We start from the raw sequence: 21,973 nt of genomic DNA on the forward strand, positions 1-21,973 counted from the left end.
AGTAGTTGGTGAGTTTGAACCACTTACTTCTCTGTGAGAGATGGATTGACAAAGTGACAGCATCAATGGACTCAAGTGTGGCAACGATAGTGAGGTTGGCCCAGGATTGGGCAGTGTTTTGTTCTGCTGTGCATAAGGTATGAGTCGGTACCAACTTGATGGCACCTAACAACAGCAACAACAACCTCTCTGTTGGAGCTCTGGTATGGCACTGTGGGTTAATGCGCTGGACTACCAGGTAGGTTTGAACTGCAGGGTTGGTGATTCAAGCTCACTAGCCGCTCCTCGGAAACTGTATACAGGGTCTCCATGTGTCAGAACTGACTCGATGGCACTTAACAACAACAACATACAGGGTTGCCATCAGTCAGAACTGACTTGATGGCACTAAACAGTAACAACATACAGGGTCGCCATGAGTTGGAACTGACTCGATGGCACTTAACAACAACAACATACAGGGTTGCCATCAGTCAGAACTGACTTGATGGCACTAAACAGTAACAACATACAGGGTCGCCATGAGTTGGAACTGACTCGATGGCACTTAACAACAGCAACAACAGAAACCTCTTTGTTAGCTGTCAAATGCGTAACTACTGTACCACAAAGGCTCCTATTGGTTAGAATCTTATCTGTAATTGTATTGTTATTAACAATGTTATTGCCATTGTTACTACCATTTTTATTAACATTGATTAATAGTTAGCTTTAAAGTTAAGGGACATTTCATTTTCATATCTATATGCTGTTTGATTAGTAATTAAAATATCATAACACTCTGTAGCATCGATTAAAGTTGTGTACCTATCATTTCCTCAAATTGGTTAACGCTCAAGATGCACTACAACAATCAGCTTTTTAAAATTTATTGTGTTTTTATTCATTATAGAATCTTTTTTTTTAATTTAAATGTTTTATTGTGAATTATAAGGAGCTTTGGTAGCATAGTGGTTATGAATCAGGCTGCTAACCTCAAGGTCGGCAGTTTGAAACTACCAGCTGTTCTGCGGGAGAAAGATGAGGCGTTCTGCTCCCGTAAAGATTTACAGCCTTGGAAACCCTGTACAGGGTCACTATGACTCGGAACTGACTCCACGGTACTTAACAACAACAACAACAATTGTGAATTATGTGATAGTTTACATGGGAGAATGTTAGCTTTACATTCATTCTATCGTATATCGTTTCATTGCCATGGTTACAATCCCCTCCATACATCATCAACCAATCCAAGGGTATACCCTGCAAGCCTGCCCCCTGGTCATCAGCACACAGTCCCTCTCCCTCTCTGGGTCTTGAGTCCCCAGCTGCTCCATCTCTCCATGTCATTGTCTTTGCCTCATCCTAGGCATCACTGCTTCTCTGGGTAGGGTCCTGCACTACGCTCTTCTCCCTTGATGGTTCCAGGGACCTCTGCTCCTGGACTGCATAGTCAATCACTCCCCTCCTTTTGCTACTAAGCTCATCATAGAATCTTAAAGAAATTTTTAAGAAATCATTTTCCTCTTTTTCTAAGCTCCAGCTAGTTGTCCATGTAAAATGTTCCTTGAAAAAGAATTGTATCTCTTATATTTATAGTTCTTTTGTGAAATTGATCATACCAAATTTTATTTCTCAGGAACTTAGGTAAGTGTGCTGCTGTAGAATAAGCACTGGACCACAAGGTCAGTTTGAGCCACAAGGTTGGTGGCTCAACCAACAGAAATCCTGTATAGGGTTTCTATGAATAGGAACATAATTTCAGTAGAGCTGTGATTAAAATATATCTTCTCTTCTTTAACAGTTTATGTTTTCAAAATATCAGGGAAAATTTTTGCTATAAAAACACTTTTATCTTTGCAATAATTGGTAACTTAGGCTTTTACTTGGTTCTGATATCTTATACAGATAACATTAGCTAAGCTCTTAATCACTATGGTATGGGGTCAAGTTAAATTTAAAATACCATACTTTATGTTGTTGTTAGGTCCTGTCGAGTTGGTTTCATCTCATAGCAACCCTATATACAACAGAACAAAATACTGTCTGACCCTGCAGAATCCTTTGTTGCTATGTTTGAGCCCATTTTTGTAGCCACTGTGTCAGTCCATCTCATTGAGGGCCTTCCTCTTTTTTACTGACCCTCGACCAACCATAAGAAGCTCTGGTAGCATAGTGGTTATGAATCAGGCTGCTCATCTCATGGTCAGCAGTTCAAAACTACCAGCTGTTCCACAGGAGAAAGATGAGGCTTTCTGCTCTCAGAAAGATTTACAGCCTCATAAACCCTGTACAGGGTCACTATGAGTCGGAACTGACTCCGCTTCACATAACAACAACAACTACCAACCATATGTCCTTCTCCACGCACTGGTCCCTCTTGATAACATGCCCGATGTACAGCAGGTGAAGTCTCGCCATCCTTGTTTCTGCCAAGGCAGATTTGTTCGTTCTTGGCAGTCCATGATAAGGCCATGTCCACAGGCATCTCTTCCTTAGTCATTGTTTATCTTTCCCAGGCATATGAAGGAATTATATACCATGGTTTGGGTCAGGCACACCTTTCACCTCGAAGTGAGATCTTTGCTTTAACACTTTAGAAATTTAGAAAACATCTTCTTAGATCACACTGCTACAAATTAGAAGTCAGTAATAGGAAGATCAAAGAAAAAAAATCAAACACATGAAAATTTGAAATTAATGCACTGCTTTAAAACTGCTGGTTAATGGAATAAAAAATGAGATAAAAAATTTCCTGGATGAAAACAAAACACACCTAAACCTTTGGAACATAGCAAACGCAGTGCTCAGACAGCTATTTGTAGCAGTAAGACACACATAAAATAAGAAAACCAAAATCAATACGTGAAGTCAACATCTCCAAAAAGTAGAGAAAGAGCAGCAAAATAAGGCTATAGTCAACAGAAGAAAAGACATAATAAAGATTAGAGCAGAAATAAATAAAAGAGAAAACAGAAAACCAGTAGAAAGAAACAATAAGACAAAAATTGTTTTCTGGGAAGCATTAATAAAATAGATAAATGACTAGAAAATCTAACAAAGGAAAAATTGTTGTTAGGTGCCGTCAGTATGGTTCTGACCCATAGCAACCCTATGCACCACAGAACGAAACACTGTCCCGTCATGTGCCAATCTCACAAGCGTTAAGCTTGAGCCCAATGTAGCTGCCACTTTGACAGTGCATCTTGTTTGGGTTCTCCCTCTTTTTCGCTGACCCTTCACTTTAGCAAGCATGATGTCCTTTTCCAGGAACTAGTTCCTCCTGATAATATGTCTGAACTATGAACGATGAAGTCTGGTCATCTAGACTTCTAAAGAGCATTCTGATTGTACTTCTTCCAAGACAGATTTGTTTGTATTTCTGGTAGTCCATGGTACTTGGTAATGTTCTCCAACACCATATAGCTCAAATGCACCAATTTTTCTGTGGTCTTCCTTATTCATTGTCCAACTATAACATGCATATGAAGCTATTGAGAATACTATCACTTAGTGACTTAGTCCTCTAACTGACATCTGTGCTTTTGAATACTTGAAAGAGGTCTCGTGCAGCAGATTTACCTAATGCAATATGTCATTTGATTTCTTGACTGCTCTTCAATGAATGTTAATAGTGTATCGAAGCAAAATGAAGTTTTTTACAATTTTAGTCTTTTCTCCATTTATATGTATGGTATTTATTGGTCTAGTGGTGAGGATTTTTGTTTTGTTTGCATGGAGGGACAACCCTCAATCAGTAAGTGTTTTCAGTCTTCTTTGCTTTCAGCAAGCAAGCTTATATCATTTGCATATTGCAGGTTTTAAATAAGTTTACCTTGTAAACCTAATTCCATGTTCTTCATATAATCCTTGAATAAGTATGGTGAAAGAATACAACCCTGGTACATACCCTTCCTGATTTTAAACAATTCAGTGTCCCCTTGTTGTTTTTGAATGACTGCCTTTGGTCTATGTACAAATAGACTGCCTTTTGTCATGAACACAATCAAGTGTTGTGGAATACTCATTCTCCACAGAGTTGTTCATAGCTTGTCATTATCCACACAGTTGAAAACCTTTGCATGGCCAATAAAGGAAAGATAAACATCTTTCTGGTATTCTGTGCTTTCAGCCACGATCCATCTGACATCAGCAGTTACATCTCTTGTTCCATGTTTTTGTCTGAGTCTGGCTTGAACCTCTGGAAATTCCCTATCAGTGTACTGGTGCAGCTATTTTTGAATCAGCTTTAGCAAAATGTTACTTGCATGTGATATTAATGATAGTCTGATGATTTCCTCATTTCATTGAGTCATCTCTCTTTGGAAGGGGCAAAAATATGGATCTCTTCCAATCAGTTGTTCAGGTAGCTATCTTACAAATTTCTTGGCATAGATGAGTCAATGCTGCCAATGATTCATTAGTTTATTGAAAGATTTCAGTTTGTAGTCCATCAAATCCTGGAGCCTTACTCTTTGCCAATGCCTTCATGCACCGTAGACTTCTTCCTTCAGTACCTTTGATTATTGATCATATACTACCTCTTGAAATGATTGAATATCAACCATTTCTTTTTGGTACAGTGACTCTGTGTGTTCCTTCCCTCTTCTTTGATTCTTTCCACATCATCCAATATTTTGCCTGTAGAATCCTTCAGTATTGAAAGTTGAGGCTTACGTTTTTTCCTCAGTTCCTTCAGCTTGAGAAATACTGAGCATGTTCTTCCCTTTTGACTCCCTAACTCCAGGTGTTTACAAATTCCATTATAATATTTGACATTGTCTTCTTGAGCTGCCCTTTGAAACTTTCTGTTCAGTTCTTTTACTTCCTCATTTCTTCCATTTTCTTTAGCCTAGCTAGGCTGGAGGGCAAGTTTCAGAGTCTCTTCTGACATCTATTTTGGTCTTTTCTTTCTTCCTTGTCTTCTTCTTGTTGTTGTCAGGTGCCATTGAGTCAGAACCGACTTATAGCGACCCCATGCACAGCAGAACGAAACAATGTCTGATCCTGGGCCAACCTCACTACCGCTGCCTTGTCTTCTTACTGACCTTTTATTTTCTTCTGTATGATGTTCTTGATACCATCAGACAACTCTTCTGGGTTTCAGTGTTTAATGCATCAAATTTGGCCATTTTGGCCTTTTCCTTCTTTCTTGTCTTCTTAATAACCTTTTGCTTTCTGTATGATGTTCTTGATGTCATCCCACAACTCTTCTAGTCTTCAGTCTTTAGTGTCTAATCTATCAAATCTGTTCTTCAGATGATCTCTACATTCACATGAATATGTTCAAGATCATGTTTTGGCCCTCGAGGACTTGTTTTAATTTTTCTGTTTCATCCTGAACTTGCATATGAGCAATTGATGGTCTGTTCCACAGTCTGCCCCTGGCCTTATTTTGGCTGATGATATAGAGATTTTCTACCATCTCTTTACACAGATGTAGTCATTTTAATGTGTATGTTTAATGCCCATGTGTATAGTTGTCTGTTATGTTGTTTAAAAATGTATTTGCAATGAAGAAATCATTGATCTTGTAAAATTCTATCATGCAATTTCCAGCATCATTTCTGTCACCAAAGGCATATTTTCCAAGTACAGATCTTTCATCTTTGTTTCCAACCTTGGCATTCCAAACTTTGCATTGCACCAGTAATTATCAATACATCTTGATTGTATATTTGATCAATTTCAGACTGAAGAAATTGGTAGAATTCTTAAATATCATCATCAGTGACTTTATTGGTTGGTGTATAAATTTGAATAATAGTTGTATTAACTACAAGAAGTTAAAAAAAAAAAAACCCTAAATAAATGGGATGTTGTTGATGTTCAATGTTGTCGAGTCAGTTCTGACTCATAGTGACATATATAGAGTTTTCAAGGAGCAGCAAGAGATGGAAAAACTAATCACTCACTGTGTATGGAAAGGAAGGAGGCTCCAGATTAGCAAAGTACTACTGAAGAATAACAACAATGTAGAAGGACTCATACTTCCTAATCTCAAGTTTTGCACATAGTTATGGTAAACAGCCTAGGTATAATAACAAACACATAGAAAAAAAGTCTATCACAAAAGGACAAATAATATATGAGATCACTGTTATAAAAAGTTAAGAAAAGATTTTCATCCTAAAAGAAACATTCTTTGATGGTTACTAGGGGTCAGGGAGGAGGGAAGTGTGAATTACTAACTAGAGGGTAGACACATATTAACTTGGTGAAAGGAAAGGCGATTTTAAGAAAAGTTGATGATGGAGGTAGGGACAAGGGGGTTCAGTGCTTAGGGGACACTGAGCTTCTATTAAGCGTGATAGAAAATTGGTAATAACACATACAGGTATTGACATGATAAACACAATGACTGTCACAACTATACATGTGAAGATTATTTAAATGGCACATGTTTTGTCACTTACATGTTTATAATGAAATTTTAATGAAAATTATAAAACAGAAGTATGCAAAGATGCAAATGTTTATTAATTCATTAGTATTTTAATATGGGGCTGATTTCTTTTTGTTGAATATGAGTCAACTGCTGTGTAGCTTTATTCACACAAATCATCCTACATTCATCAACTAAAATTTCTAGTTTGGGTTTCTTTAAAGAGGAATGAGAATGTAGTCATTCTTGAATCAAACTGATAGCATAATTTTTATCCCTCCTTTCAGTGTTTTACAATTCTTTCCCACATTTAAATCATCCATGATTTTTTTTTTTTTTTAACACCTTGATTTTCTAGAGTCTTTAGTTTCCAAAAAAATAGCAACTCATTTAATGGTACATATTTCATTAAATTATGTAACATGCGTGAGGGACAATTAAAATGTATTGCTACTAGGAATTCAGTCGAAGTCGAACAATTGTATTCTTAAATAAAGCATGTTTAAACGTGTCTCTGCAATCAGTGTGTGACTGCAGACAAGTTCTCTCAGAACACACTTGTTTTAGTTTCCTTTTTGTTGTTGTTGTTAAGTGCCGTCGAGTCGATTCCAACCCATAGTGACCCTGTGTTGGTTTCTATAAATTAGTTTATAGAACTTGGGTTTCCAAGGAGCAGATGCTGAGCTTTAACTGCCAACCTTGCAATTCAAATGGCTTTGCAGTCTGACGCATTAACCACAGCACCACACTTGGACTCCTTAGTCTCCTTGTTGTTGTTCTTAAGTGCCGTCAAGTAGATTCTGACCCATAGTGACCCTGTATAGGGTTTCCAAGAAGTAGCTGGTGAGCCTGAACCACCAACCTTGCAGTTCAAACGACTTTGCAGTCTGACGCATTAGCCCAGAGCGCCATACCAGGACTCCTTAGGGTACCTTTAAAAACAAAACAAAAAAAGTCCAATCACAATGGTGGCTTTCTAGGGAATCTGCTTAAATTAAATTTAATTAAGACCAATTAAATTCAGTGCAGAGAGGTCAGCTCAGGTTATGGTAACTAATTTTGGATTCCAAGGGGGTAATCTTGATAGATTTTCTTAAAGGACACAGAATAATCTTGGGGGTTTATTTTGAAGTTTGAGGATAAGGCCAGAAAAGAAACAACAAGGAATTTTTTTTTGTTTATCAAGACAATGCACCTGCTCATTTTTGGAAGGCAGCAAGGAATGTCCTATGAGAATTTCATTGGGAAACCTAACTGCATCCATCTCATGTCCCTAATCATGCTCCTTCAGACTTTTTTATTTCTCAAACTTAAAGAAATTTTTAAAAGAACACAATTTGAGTCCCTCAAGGATGTTAAAACTACTGTTTGGCAAAGTATAACTAGAATAGTACAGCATTCTTTGGAGGCGGGAGGGCTAGAGAGATGGAAACACTGCCTTTTAAATTATAGATCAGCTGGTCAAACCCACGGGCTGCTCCTTAGAAACTCTATACAGGGTCTCTATGAGTTAGGACCAACCTGATGGCACCGAACAACAAGAGCAAATGAAGGATATGTCAAGGAACAATATTTTCATTTGTTCAATTCTGATATTTTTGTTTTAATAAAGGTTTCTCTGGTTATGTAGTAATACTTTTTGACTCTCCCTCATATATCTGGCATAAGCAGGCATAAGCCTGCAGGTTGCTTTAAGCATATACTATGATCACAATGCATTAAGAACATGTGCATGATTCTGATTACTCATAGCTAAATTATTTTTGAAATATCTTTGTGAGCAATTTTAAACCCCTCATTGTTTTGCACACTCTTTTGCTCTTATATCACTGGCCATCCTAATATAAGATAGAAAGAAATAAGCCCTATTTATTTTTGTGAGCATTAAAGTCTCAGGTATCTGTTGTTATCCTGGGGCCAAAGGAGGAGGGGAATGAAACCATTAAAAAATTGGTAGCAACCAAAAAGTTATAAAGAGGTTGTAAGTTTTTAAAATAATAGAAGAGAGGAGTTTAATTTTGCTCTTCTTGAGTATGGGCTGGATTCAGTGACTTTCAAAGAACAGCTATACAAATTCAATTTATAGTAGAGAAACCTGGCAGATACACTTTAACCAAGTGACCAAGGTTAACATAACTAATGATAGATAAGTCATGTTGATATGATGTACCCTCTGATATGATGTGATGAGAAGGAAACTCTCCTTTGTTGTATTCTTCCCCCCAAGCCCATACCCTAGTCTAATCATAAGAAAATGGCAACTCAAATTGTAGGACATTCTATAGAAAACTTGACCAATATTTTTCAAATTTCTCAAATTTTGAAAAAAGGAAAGGCTGAGAAACTGCCATGGACCAAAGGAGACTAGGGAGACATGATGACTAGATGCTATGTGGTATGGATTAGATCCTGGAATGGAAAAAAAGGATACTGGTGAGTCAAACTGGTGAAATTCACATAAAGTGTGTAGTTTTCACTAGTGTACTTGCCTATGTAAGATGTTAACATAAGAGGAAGTTGGGTGAAGTATATAGCGGAACTACCTGTATTATTTTTGTAACTTTTCTGTAAATTTAAAATGATTTCAGCGTTGGGCTGCTAACCATCCACAGGAGAAAGATGAGGCTCCTGTCAAGATTTAAAGCCAGGGTGGGAAATGTGCTGGCCATATAAGGCCCTCAGAATCATTTTGTCAGACCTTGCCAAGACAACCATAGTTCTAGTCATCACATTGCCGTCGTTATTGTTAAGTGCCATTGAGTCAGTTCCAACTCACAGCAAGCCTATCTGGGTTTCCAAGGAGCAGCTGATGGGTTTGCACTGCTGACCTTGTGGTTTGCAGTCTAGTACTGATCCTACAGCACCATGCCAGGAGTTCAAATATAGCAGGTTAATAGTTAAGTTGATAATTTTGTATGGACTGTGAATGACATGACAAACTTTGGCAGATAAAAGGTTCCCCACCCATGATTGACAGCCTCAGAAACCCTGTGCAGTATTGCTATGAGTTGGAACTGACTCCGTGACATACAGCAGCAGCAGCAGTATACTATTTGTAAATGTACCATGCTATTTTTTTTTTTTTTCTTTTACAGTAACATGTAAAAAAAAAATGGCATAGTGGCACTTACAAAAATATCTCCGAGAGGGAGGAAGCAGTTGGCAAACAAACATAGCAGGCATATATTGTTTGCATAAAATACAGTATCTCACTGGAAAAATAGTCATTGATCACAGGTATAGAAAGAACAGAATGGTCAATAAATATGAAGACAGTTTAAACCCATCAGCAACTTATGAATTGCTCATTAAAAACAATATTGGGAATATTTTTATCCATTAAATTGATAGAGATGAACAGGTAATAGTATTCAATTCTAAGAAAGTTAAGTGGATAGATGGATTGTAGATGGGTACAACTTTTCTAGAAAGCAGTTTGCTAATCCAAGTATGGGATTCTGGTGTGGCGCTGTGGGTTAATGCGCCAGACTGCAAAGCTGTTTGAACTGCAAGGTTGGCAGTTCAAGCTCACAAGCTGCTCCTCAGAAACCTTATACAGGGTTGCTGTGGTTCAGAATCAACTCGATGACACTTAACAACAACAACAACAACAATCCAGGTATAAGGTCTTAAATTATTAATATCATTTGGCTTTCCCTTACATATACATGATTTTTTTCCATGGAAATAATTAGACATGCAAAAAATTTTTCTAATAAGAATGTCCATCACATGTTATGGTATTGATAAACTTAGAACAACTTAAATATCTAACAGGGAGAAATTTATTTAAGAAGTTATGGCTTACCTATAGAATAGAATATTGTGGAGCTATAAGGAGCACTGGTAGGAACTTTAACAACAACAACAATTATGAGTCATAGAGTCCTGGTGTGGCACTGTGGGTTAATGCACTGGATTGCAAAGTAGGTTTGAGCCACAAAGTTGGTAGTTCAAGCTCACCAGCTGTTCCTTGGAAACCCTATATTGAGTTGCCACTGACTTGACAACACTTAACAACAACAACATCCTTTTAATTCACATGTTTCTACACATGTATATAAAGTTAGGATATGAGAATATATGTTAGTATTATCATGTTTTTATTACTTTTTGCACAGTTATATCATGATTCATAATGTTGTTGTAAAGTGCTGTCGAGTTGGTTCTGACCCATAACAAACCTGTAGAGGGTTTTCCAGGCGCGACTTGGTGAGTTTGAACTGCTAACCTTGTAGTTCAAACCGACCTTGAGATCCAGTGCTTTTCCTATAGCGCTACACCAGGACTCCAGAAACCCTATATCGGCAAGGAAATATACTTGACTTTGGGTAGTGAGAAATGGGTGACTTTTCTTTTCTTTATACCTTTCTATGTTTTCAAAATTATTTGTTGGTAGTATATATTTTATAGTTGGGGAAAAATTAACAATGCCAGTAATATAGCTGATGAGTTTCTTTTATCTTTATTGTTGATTTAATGAAAATGTTTAAGTTTTATTTTGTTTAGTGGAAAACAGTATTTCCTCTTTCTTCTAGGAAGCTCCTAAGGGTACTCCCACTACCGAGTGAAAACTGGGGAGCTCTAGTTGGAGAGTGGTGCTGTCATCCTGACCCCTTTGCTAATAAGCCGCTTCATCCACAAGAGAATGACTGTTTCATTGGAGACTCTTTCTTCTTGGTGAAATTAAGAAACAATTCAAGGCTTCCAGGACCTGAACTAGACCAAATGGAGACACATTCTCTTTCTTCTGAGAACCGTTATGAATTGGTAAAATGTATTTTCAAAATAAATGCTGATTTTGAAGTTGACTTAGATACTAGTTTCTCAAAAATTTTCTTAATTCAAACTTGTTACACAGACCATTCTAAGAGTGGAATAGATTATTTTCAACTGCCTCTGTTCGCCAATTTCTATTCTATTGCTATAGGAAGGGCATATGATATTAAACAGAAGTAGTCATGGAGGAATAAGGGGAAGAGGATTTCTTTATGCACAGAAATGGGAGTGCTACTATTTTGTAAACCAAAATGCTATCCTCGTTGTTGTTGTTAAGTGCCGTTGAGTGGGTTCTGACTCATAGCGACCCTGTATAGACTTTCCAAGGAGTGACTGGTAGGTTTTAGCAGTCAAGTACTTATCCTACAGTGCCACAGGCATAGGTATCTACTGTGTCTGCCCATAGTCTAGATTTCTGCTGATGTCATAACACTAGACAAGAAATTTCTAAGAAAAGGAGGAAATGGAGGAGCCCAAACATGCAAATAAAGCTTATGCTGTAGGTTCTAAGTTAGTGCTTGACAATGTGAAGTCAGGTGACTCTTGCTATATAAGTTGCTTTAGGGAAAAGACAATTTTCTCTAACTGTAGAGAACAAGTGGCTTACTTTATTTTAAAAGAAAATCAATGGCATTGAGTTGACCCTTGTGAGAAATCATTCCTCTGATGGCAAGTTGGTACATATGTGATTTAAAAAGTAAGGAAAATCACTGCCAGAGAATATTCATTGTAATGTCTGATTATTGGTAGAAACTGAAACATTGTTTAAAAATTTTGCTTAGACAGCATTTAATTTTTGTAATAAGATGGGGCTATCAACAGGAAACACGCAACAGTTGGCCATCTCCTTGCTTGTAAATTAGTTTATAGAAATATTTTCTATTTTGGGGACTGTTAAGGAAGTTCTTCAAATATTATGGCTAAATTGATGTCAGTTCAAATGACTTTTGTGCCTTATCTACTTCATGAACACCAATTCCTGAATCTGCATATGGTTCATTTTAAATGATTGTGTTTTACCATTTTGTATTTTTAAAAGGTAAGCGGTAAGAAGCTAATCCAAATTTGTTATACTTATATTTAATCTGATCATATTGTTTGTATTTTTTATCTACATTTGTATATTTTAAAATATTTAGAAGATGTGAAGAGTGGAGAAAGAGGAAGTGAGACAGACTAACCATTTCCCTGTTTAGATAGACTATGCATTCTGTAATGATGTTATTTTTCTCAAACTTGTATTTTTATTAGATACATGAAGCCAATTGGTAAGAATTTTCCTTAATTGTAAACAGTAATGCTGTGTGTTAATGGACGCCATTAGAATTTTAGTAGCAAGGAAACTGTGGGGAATTACTCTCATGACTAGCTGCTGTTGGCAAGATTGTTTTCAGGTTAGCCTAGATGAAAGTTTCACTTTAATTGCATATTGTAGCTGCTGAAAGATTATGCCTGTGACCAAAATAGTAACATAAATTTGGAGGGACATGCTTGAACAGTATTCTCAAGGCTCCTGTGGGAACAAGGTTGCTCTCTGTTATTGAAAACCTATTTCTCATATAACCCAGTCTAGCCATCTAGCAGGGTTTTGAAATGTCACATGGTGAAACAGCATCCTAATGGTATCTCTTGGGAAACATTTTTTTGGCGAGACAGTACCAAGGGTCCTTAGAAATTGAAACAACAGAAAATAAAATAAAAATGAGGACAGGGAGCTAATCCACCTCTCTGAGCAGCCATGCCATCTCTCAGATATATTGATTTAATTAGTCTACAACAATGTCTTTCTTTCATACTTGCTCTGTTCAGTTCCCACACTGTTAGGTTGCTTCATTATACAACTTACTTTAATATTTCCTTTATACATAGGTACAAAAATCTGCATTCCAAAGCAGAGTTATTCTTTAGACAAGTGTCATATAGCAAAGACGGCAGTTCAAATTCACCAGACGATCCCTGGAAACCCTACACAGGGTCGCTATGAGTTGGGACCGACTCAACGGCATTTAACAACAGTAACAACTAGATCTTAATAAATATCTGGTGTTTGAAAATACCACAAAAAACAAAGTTTGATAATAATTTCTTTCTCTTAATACTGTCTAGTGTATATATATTTGTGTCTCTCTGGTTGTGGCAGGATGCATTCTTTATTTTCAGATGCTGCCTGTGAAGTATTTTCCCTTATTCTTACATTCACTTATCATCTCTTGTGCTAATTTTGGTTCTTACCAACATAATAAAAATGTTGTACCTGCACTAGGATCGTAAAGATGGTGCCTCAACCTTTATTAGATTTACAATATTATTCTAGGATTAAAAAGTATAGTCACAATATGACTTTATTCTATTTTTCAAGATAAAACAAAATTCAATTTTGATTATATTACTCCTAGACAGCACAACTGGTGTGGCACTGTAGGTCAAGCACTGGACTTCAAAGTCAGTTTGAACCTCAAGGTCAGTGGTTCAAACCCACCAGCTGCTCCTTGGAAACCCTATACAGTGCTTATCCTACAGTGCCACACAAGGACTCTCTTTTATGGAGTACTTAATACTAATTTAATGATTTTAGTGATTTGTTTGTTTGGTTAAGTCCATGCGTTTCCATTTGTTTGTTTCAGAAAATGAACTCCTGAATTTGCAAACATTCACAAAAGTGAAAAAAGAATGTTATCGTGAACCTCAATATAGCAATCTTCCTGATTCGTCAGTTATGCTTTACCTATTTCTTTTTTCTTTTTCTTTCACTGAAGTGCTCCAGAGCAAATCTCAGACACTGTGTCATTGCATTCCTACATGCTCCAGTATATACTGTATGTATGAAATTTTTCCTACATAACCACAGTTTCATTATCACACTTAACGAAATGAACAATCATTCCTTGATGATTCAAATAAGCGCTCCATATGCAGATTTTTTGGAGTCCTGGTGTGGCGCTGTGTGTTAATGTGCTAAACTGCAAAGTTGGTTTGAACCACAAAGTCAGTGATCCAAGCTCACTAGCCACTCCTAGGAAACCCTTATAAAGGGTCTCTATGTGTCTGAACTGACTCGAGGGCACTTAACAACTTACAGATTTTACTAATTGTCTCAGAAATGTCTTTTACTGTAGCTCTGTTTGAATCACTAGCCACGCATTTGGTTGGTTGAGGTAATTTCTTCTGATCAGATTAAAAAACTGATAAAGGTAGAATCTTAGAAAATAATCAAGCAATCAAACAGATCACATGTTTCCTGTCTTGTTGAAAGAAAAAATTAAATGTGCTACCAGAGTAATTATAATTGAAATATATAAAAGAGTGCCTGACAAAATTTTCTACTTTGTTTAGAAAAACTATTTCTTCTGAATCATTGGTACTCTAATACTGTATATTAATTTTTACATGAGGTCTTAGCTTTGGGTACAATTTAACTTGTACAAAATTAAACCTTTAAAATACATTTTTACTATAAATTTGGAGTCACAAAACTATGTTTTACTATAAGAAAACACAGAACTTTTACAGTTGAACATACTGGTTATTGAGGTGTCGTCTTGTAACCTGCCTGGACCTTGAACAAATTAGTACCTGCCTTGTTTTGGTCCACTACCAATGATGGAAGTGACCCTATACATTGAGTAACCCATCTTTATTGGGCTCTGAGACCTGCTGTCTCTGATTCATTGGCTATAAGGATGTCAATGGAAAGGCAAGAGGTGACAAAGTCTGTGAAGCCCCTTCATGAATAAGCCTTGATACATTTTTGAGCCAGGTCTGATATGAGTTATGGAGCGTATGTTATACTTTTGTTTCCTAAGCAGAGATTTTTAGAGAAAGACTGGAGAATCTCTGCAAATCCTGCAGCTAGATTAGACAAAAAAAGTGGATTAAACATTCATATTACCAAAGGATTTTTTTGTGTTTGAAGAGATCAGCTCAGGGTTCCTTCATGTGGGGAAGAACCCAAGGGCATGTTCAGAGTTTTATTAGTAGCCTGGGTATGAGGTTGAGAGAGAAGATGAATCACAGAGAAATACCCCAGGATTAGTTTCACGATTGTATTTGACTTTTTGACCCCAAACTAAAGAAGATAAATGTTTTCGTCAAGATCCTCTCTCTCTTTCTCCCACACCCTTGAAGCAAAAGTTTCTTGAAGCTATACTTACTTGTTGTTTAAAGCACAGCTATATTCTATACTATTTCATTATAGCAAATTGTAATCTGTAACCCATTAAATTTGTTCCATGATTCACTAGTGATGTGAGCTGTAGTTTGGAAAACACTTGGTATTGTGCTTAAAACACTAGGACACTTCTTTTAACATCTGAGGGACCTGAATTCAAATATCTGGTATATCAGTTACTAACAGCAGATCTATGGAACTCAATATGCTTCATATACAACTGCTTGTTATTGTTGTTGTTGTCAGGTGCCATCGAGTCGGAACTGACTCATAGTGACCCCATGCACAGCAGAACGAAACAATGTCCGATCCTGGGCCAACCTCACTACCGCTGCCACACTCGATGCCATCAATGATGCCACCTGGCGGATCCATCTCATTGGGGGGTCTTCCTCTTTTTCTTTGACCCTCTATCTTACCCAGCATGACATCCTTCTCCAGTGACTATTCCCTCCTGACAATATGTCCAAAGTATGAGACACGAAGTTTAACCATCTTGGCCTCCAAGGAGCACTCTGGCTGTACTTCTTCCAAAACAGATCTATTGTTATTAGGTGCCATCAAGTTAGCCCTGACTCATAGCTGGAAATCTTTACGGGAGCAGAAAGCCTCATCTTTCTCCACAGAGCTTCTGGTGGGTTTGAACTGCTAAGCTTGTGGTTAGCAGTCCAGTACTGATCCTAGAGTGCCACCAGCTATCCTATGTAACTGTTGTTGTTGTTCAGTGCTGTTGAGTCGGTTCCAACCCATAGCGACCCTGTATAGTGTTTCTGAGGAGTGACTAGTGAGCTTGAACTGCTGACCTTATAGTTCAAATGGCTTTGCAGTCTGGCGCATTAACCCACAGTGCCACACCAGGACTCCATGTAATGGTTTAGGAAGTAGCAATTTATTATACATGAAATGTGATTGGTGCTATAGGATCAGCACTGAACTTCAAACCACGGGGTCAGCAATTCAAACCTTCCAGCTGCTCTTCAGAAAGCCTATACAGGGTCTTTATAAGTCGGAACCGACTTGACAGCACTTAACAACAACAACAATGAATTTAGACTCACTCCTGAGATGAATTAAATGTGTTTCCTTACAAAAGAAAGTTAACTGCCCTCCTTCATTTAGATCAATACTCTGGATTGTTTGGTTTCGCAAGTAGGAGAACTTTAAGTGGCCAGAATTTCAGAACTAATCCTTCTCCCTCCCAACCTGAGCTTCTGCCTTCTTCTAGTCTATCTGTTTTGGAGAAGTGCTTTATGACTGTAACAAAGATCAGTACTGTGGAATATGAAAAGGCATTTTTTCATTGCTATAATGATTAGGTCACACGGCTAGTCATTTTCATCTGTATCCCAAATAATTAAATAATAAGTTTTACTGTTTTGAAATAAGGATGTTTCAGGAAATTGTCCCAGATCACTGCTCATTTATGTAGTTATATTGCATACCGTAACATAAGTTGAAAAGTAGAATTACATCATCTTTAAATATTTTCACCTTCTGAATCGTGGGTAGTAATAGGAAGACTGAAGAATTGACACATTTCAAGTATGATGCTACTGAAGTATATTGAATACTCTGTGGGCTACCTGAAACAGGAACAAATCTGTGTTGGAAAAAGTACAACCAGAATGTTCTTTGAAAGCAAGAGTGGTGAGACTTCATTTCTATTAGTTTGGACATGTTATCAGGAGGCAGCTGTCTCTGGAGAATGATGTCATGCTTGGTAAAATAGAGTCAACAAACAAGAGGAAGCCCCTCAAGGATATGGATTGACACAGTGGCTGCAACCATGAACTCAAACATGGCAATGGTTGTGGAGTGGCTCTGGACAGGGCAGTATTTCATTCTGTTGTACAAAGGATCACTACAAATCAGAACACTATAAACCAGAACTGACTTGACAACACTTAACTTTTACAATAATTAAACTGGATGTGAAGTCAAAATAATTTGAGTTCAAGTTCTGTCTCTTCTAGACATATGAGTTAAGGCAAGTCACCTACCCTCTCTTCCTTTCTTGCTCATCATCTGCCTGCTATAAATTATAGAGATATTTCAGAGCACTTTTTGTAAATGTAAGGTGTTTATTGTTCAAATTAACTTGGCAATATCTGGCTTGTCAAGAAAGGGCTAGGTGTGGAAAAGTTCATCTGTGCATCATTTAGTCTTTAGGTTTGAACAACAGAAATCTACGCATATGAATTATGTACAGAAACAAAATGTATTCCTAGTATTTAGCAGAGGGCAGAATAAAATGTAAAGTTCAATGTATACTCTGGAGACTATGTTAAAATTATATATTCCTTTTAAGAAAAGCTGAATGACATTTAAATGACATTTTTTCTATTCTACAGAAACCAAAGGCAAATACCAAAGTAATTTGTAAGCGTTGCAAGGTAACACTGGGAGAAACCATGTCATCAGGTAAGGATTTCATTAAAAAAAAAAAGCCAAGATCATTAACTTGTTATTAAGAAAGATAAAAAACAAAAAACAAAAGAAGTAGAGCAAGAATTTAAATTACATTTGGAAAGATAGATGATTAATATATGTCAAACAATAGATGCTTTTTAAAGCATAAACCCAACTAGCCAATATCATCCAATATGCCAAGAAATTTTTATGTTTTGGTTTTTATAGGTACATAGGATTGAGTTTTAAGCAATTAAGTATGTGAGTCAATTTCAGTTTTTCCGTATACTTTTGTAGATATAAAGCAAGCAACAGTATAAAGTTTGTAGAAAAGTCTTTCTTAAAGAAGATTAAAACCTTTACTTAACACAACTCTTCAGTCACAAGAGTTGGTACCCAGAGTCTGAGACGTTGCTCTTCTTGGCTGCTGTCTGCCTCAGTGCTATTTCATATTGTTTTTTGATGACTGAGGAGTAGATTGAAGAAGCTCTGTTGAACGCAGAGACACATTCTGAGTCTTGTATTTGTTCCTTGTTTCTTCTTCTTAGTAGTGTTAAATTATGTTTTATGTAAAGTCTGCTATACTGCTTTAAATGATAATACTGAACATCCTGATAATTAAAGTGCGTCACTATTTAAAAGTACAGCTTTAAAATGTCTAGAAAGCTGCAACATGTGGTGTTTGCTCTGTGAGTGGTGAATAATTGCTTTTAATATGATTAATTAGTAATTAGGATTTTAAGTGAAGTTATTGATCTTAATGGAAAGATTGTTGTTGTTAAGTGCTGTTGAGTCTGTTCCAACTTATAGTGACCCTATATAGAGTTTCTGAGGAGTGGCTGCTGAGTTTGAACTGCCAACCTTGTGGTTCAAACAGACCTTGCAGACCAGTCATTATTCCACAGTGCCAAACCAGGAGATGGTGGTATTTTTTATTTGTTTTTGAAATAATCAAAATCTTGTACTTATCTGCTTATAGTAAGAAGAAAAGGAGGAATAAGTAGGAAATAATCCTACACTCAGTGGCATTTTTGAAGAATAAAAGCACACCTTTTCATTAATTTAGAAAACTTTAAGGCTTCTAGTTAAAGAAAGTGAATTTTCTTTTCTGTGTGAAGCCTGATTAAAATGACAGTTAAGGCACAAACCAATGCACATACACAAGGAGAAAGAGAAATGAAAAGGAGATGTAAACGAGTTTTTGAAATCTTTAAAGCTGTAAGAGAGAGTCATGGTAACATACTTGGAAAAAGCTACAATGTAGTATCTGCCAAAGGCCATTTTGGTGAGGAACAAGGCAATATTCACTGTAGAACACCATAACAGTTCAGAATTTTGAGATATCAGTTTATAAGGACTCTTGGTGTAGCACTGTGGGATCAGCACTAGACTGTCAACTATAATGTTGGCAGTTCAAAACCACCAACTGCTCTTCAGAAAACCTGTACAGACTTGCTATGAGTTAGTACCAACTCCATGGCACTTAACAATAACAAGTTTACAAGGAAGGCAGTCTGAGGTAAGGGGCTGGAAGCAGGTTGATTAGTTCAAAAGTCTATATATTAGACTCCTAGGTCCTCTGTTCAGTTTGTAACTTGCTCATATCCTTCAGGTAGGAGACTGTTCAGTGATTCAGGATAAGCACTGGGCTGGTAACACAACATCAGCCATCACCAGGTCCAACCAGGGAAAAGGTTTCCATGCAGAGACTGGTTGTATTCAGCTACCTTGCAGTTAGCAGATGTTCCCCTACACACTGGAGCTTCCTCTTAGCATTTTACTGCCTGTACTTAACACTGAATGGCTTGCTGAAGAACACCAAATACTTGGGGAGACCTCCAACAGGAGTCCTGGTGTAGCGCTGTAGGTTAATGCGCTGGACTGCAAAGTCGGTTTGATCTGCAAGGTTGGCAGTTCAAGCTCACGAGCTGCTCCTTGGAAACCCTATACAGGGTAGCTCTGGGTCGGAACCAACTCGATAGTTGAGTTCATCTCAGGGAGTGGCTGGTGAGTTTGAACCTCTGACCTTGCAATTTAAATCAACCTTGTGCTTATTCTACAGCGCCACACCAAGAAAATAAATAAATAAGCAAGCAAGCTGCATAAAGGCTTAGAAGAAGAAGGCTATGTAGATAATGGGAGAAGACCTTAAAAACGACACCAAAACAAAACCTGAACATAATAAATGTTCTTGGAGAAATGAAAAAGGAGCTCTGGTGACAAAGTGGTCAAGCATTTGTCTGCCAACTGAAAGAACAGCAGTTCAAACCCACCAGCCACTCTGCATTAAGAAAAGTTATCAGTCAGCTTCTGTAAAGATTGTTTGTTTTTGTTGTTAAGTGCCATCAAGTCAGTTCTACTTATAACGTTTCTGAGGTTTGAACTGCCGACCATGCAATAAAACGGACCTTGCGGTCCAGTGTACTATCCTGTAGCACCAGGTTACAGACTTTGAAATCCTATGTTGCGTTTCTACTCTGTCCTATGAGTCAGAATCAACTCAGTGATGACAATTTTGATTTCAAGGGGTTGGAGAAATGAAATAATATGGACTTTATAATTCAGAGAACTTAGAATTAAAATGTAATAACTTATTGAACATCTACTCAAAGGACTGGGAGATAAAAGTGAGGTAATAGCCCCAGAAAATAGATTTAAAGGTAGAGATGAAAAATTGGAAAGACATTGTTATGTGAGCTTCCGGAGAATCGGAGCCTTGTCTGTTTATCACTCTACCCTCAGTCCTGGTGTGATGCTGTAGGATAAACACTGAACTGCTAACTGTGAGGTCAGTGGTTCAAACCTACCAGCTGCTCCTGGGAAACCTCAAACAGTATTGCTGTGAGCTGGAACTGATTCGACAACACTTAACAACAGCAATTACAAGTAACTTCAGTAGTTAGGACAATGTATAGCATTGTCACTTGGTAAATATTGTTGAATGAATGAGTGAACTGAATTTTTGAAGGCACCAAGCATTTAGCAAACAGAAATTCTAAAGGTAATAGAGACAACAGGGTGTTGAAAATTATTTTAAAAAACAAATAAGAAAATCCATATTACAATACTGTTTTCAGAACTAAAAATTATTTAAAAAGCATTATTTGCATTTCTGCACTGAAAGGACCCACTAAGTGCCCCTTATAGTTATTGGGAGCTAGTCCAAAACATATTGAATAATTTTAGAACACTGAGGATGAAATTTCAAAAGAGAAAAACCCAGGTAGCATACAGAAGCAGTGTGGTGCTGTGTGTTGTTAATGCACTGAACTGCAAAGTGGGTTTGAACTGCAAGGTCAGCAGTTCAAGCTCACTAGGTGCTCCTTGGAAACCCTGTACAGGGCTGCTAAGGGTTGGAACCAACTTGACAGCACTTAACAATAACAACACTCCAAAACACATCATTGAATAATTTCAGAACACTGAGGATGAAATTTGAAAAGAGAAGAAGCCAGGTAGCATACAAAAGATTAGGAATGCAAATGACAGTGAGCTTCCTAACAGAATGAGGAAAGCCAGAAGTCAGTGAAACAATGACTTCAAACTTTGGAAGGAGAAACTTCTCAAGCCAGAATTCTATACATAGTCAAACCTTCACTCAAGCATGAAGGTGCCAAATTCATTTTTAGAAATTCAAGGTCTCAAAAAATAGACCTCAAAGTCACATTTTCCTCAGAAATTTACCTCAGAATATATTTCACCAAAAGAAGGAATTTAACCTAGACAGAGATGACATGGGAGTTGAGAAATAGGACGTCTGTCATAAAAGAGCAAGAAAAGGAAATCCCAGGGTGAGAGATTTAAGCAAGCTTAGAGACCTATGAGCCTCTAGGGTTGAAGCAAAGGCAAGAAGGTTGCAGTAAAGAATTTCCCATTATAAGGTGGAATCAGTAGATTATTTTACTTCTTTGACCATATCAATGGTTGGAAAATATGGCCTTGGTGATAGAAATGATGCTGAAGAACGCATGATAGAATTCTGCAAAATCAATTATTTGTTAATTTCAAATACCTTCTTTAGACAGCATAAGAGATGACTATACACATAGACCTCACCAGATGGAATACACAGAAATCATACTGACTACATCTGCAGAAAGAGATGATGGAAAAGTCCCATATCATCAGTGAAAACAAGTCCAGGGGCAGGCTGGAACAGACCATCAATTACTCATATGCAAATTCAAACTGAAGCTGAAGAAAATGAAAACAAGTCCATGAGAGCCAAAATATGACCTTGAATATATCCC

General features: G+C 37.2%; 1 protein-coding gene across 1 annotated transcript in view; it reads left to right on the forward strand.

Annotated features, from left to right (window-relative positions):
* The window catches only part of LOC102838153 (E3 ubiquitin-protein ligase E3D-like), a 125,620-nt gene that overhangs the window by 13,726 nt on the left and 89,921 nt on the right, over positions 1 to 21,973 (forward strand). The window contains exons 3-4 of the mRNA XM_006873278.1: positions 10,906 to 11,137; positions 17,666 to 17,735. Coding sequence (XP_006873340.1) covers positions 10,906 to 11,137; positions 17,666 to 17,735 — 302 coding nt within the window. The remainder of the gene's footprint in view (positions 1 to 10,905; positions 11,138 to 17,665; positions 17,736 to 21,973) is intronic.

Source organism: Chrysochloris asiatica, unplaced genomic scaffold, assembly GCF_000296735.1.
Source record: "Chrysochloris asiatica unplaced genomic scaffold, ChrAsi1.0 scaffold00233, whole genome shotgun sequence".
NCBI lineage: Eukaryota > Metazoa > Chordata > Mammalia > Afrosoricida > Chrysochloridae > Chrysochloris > Chrysochloris asiatica.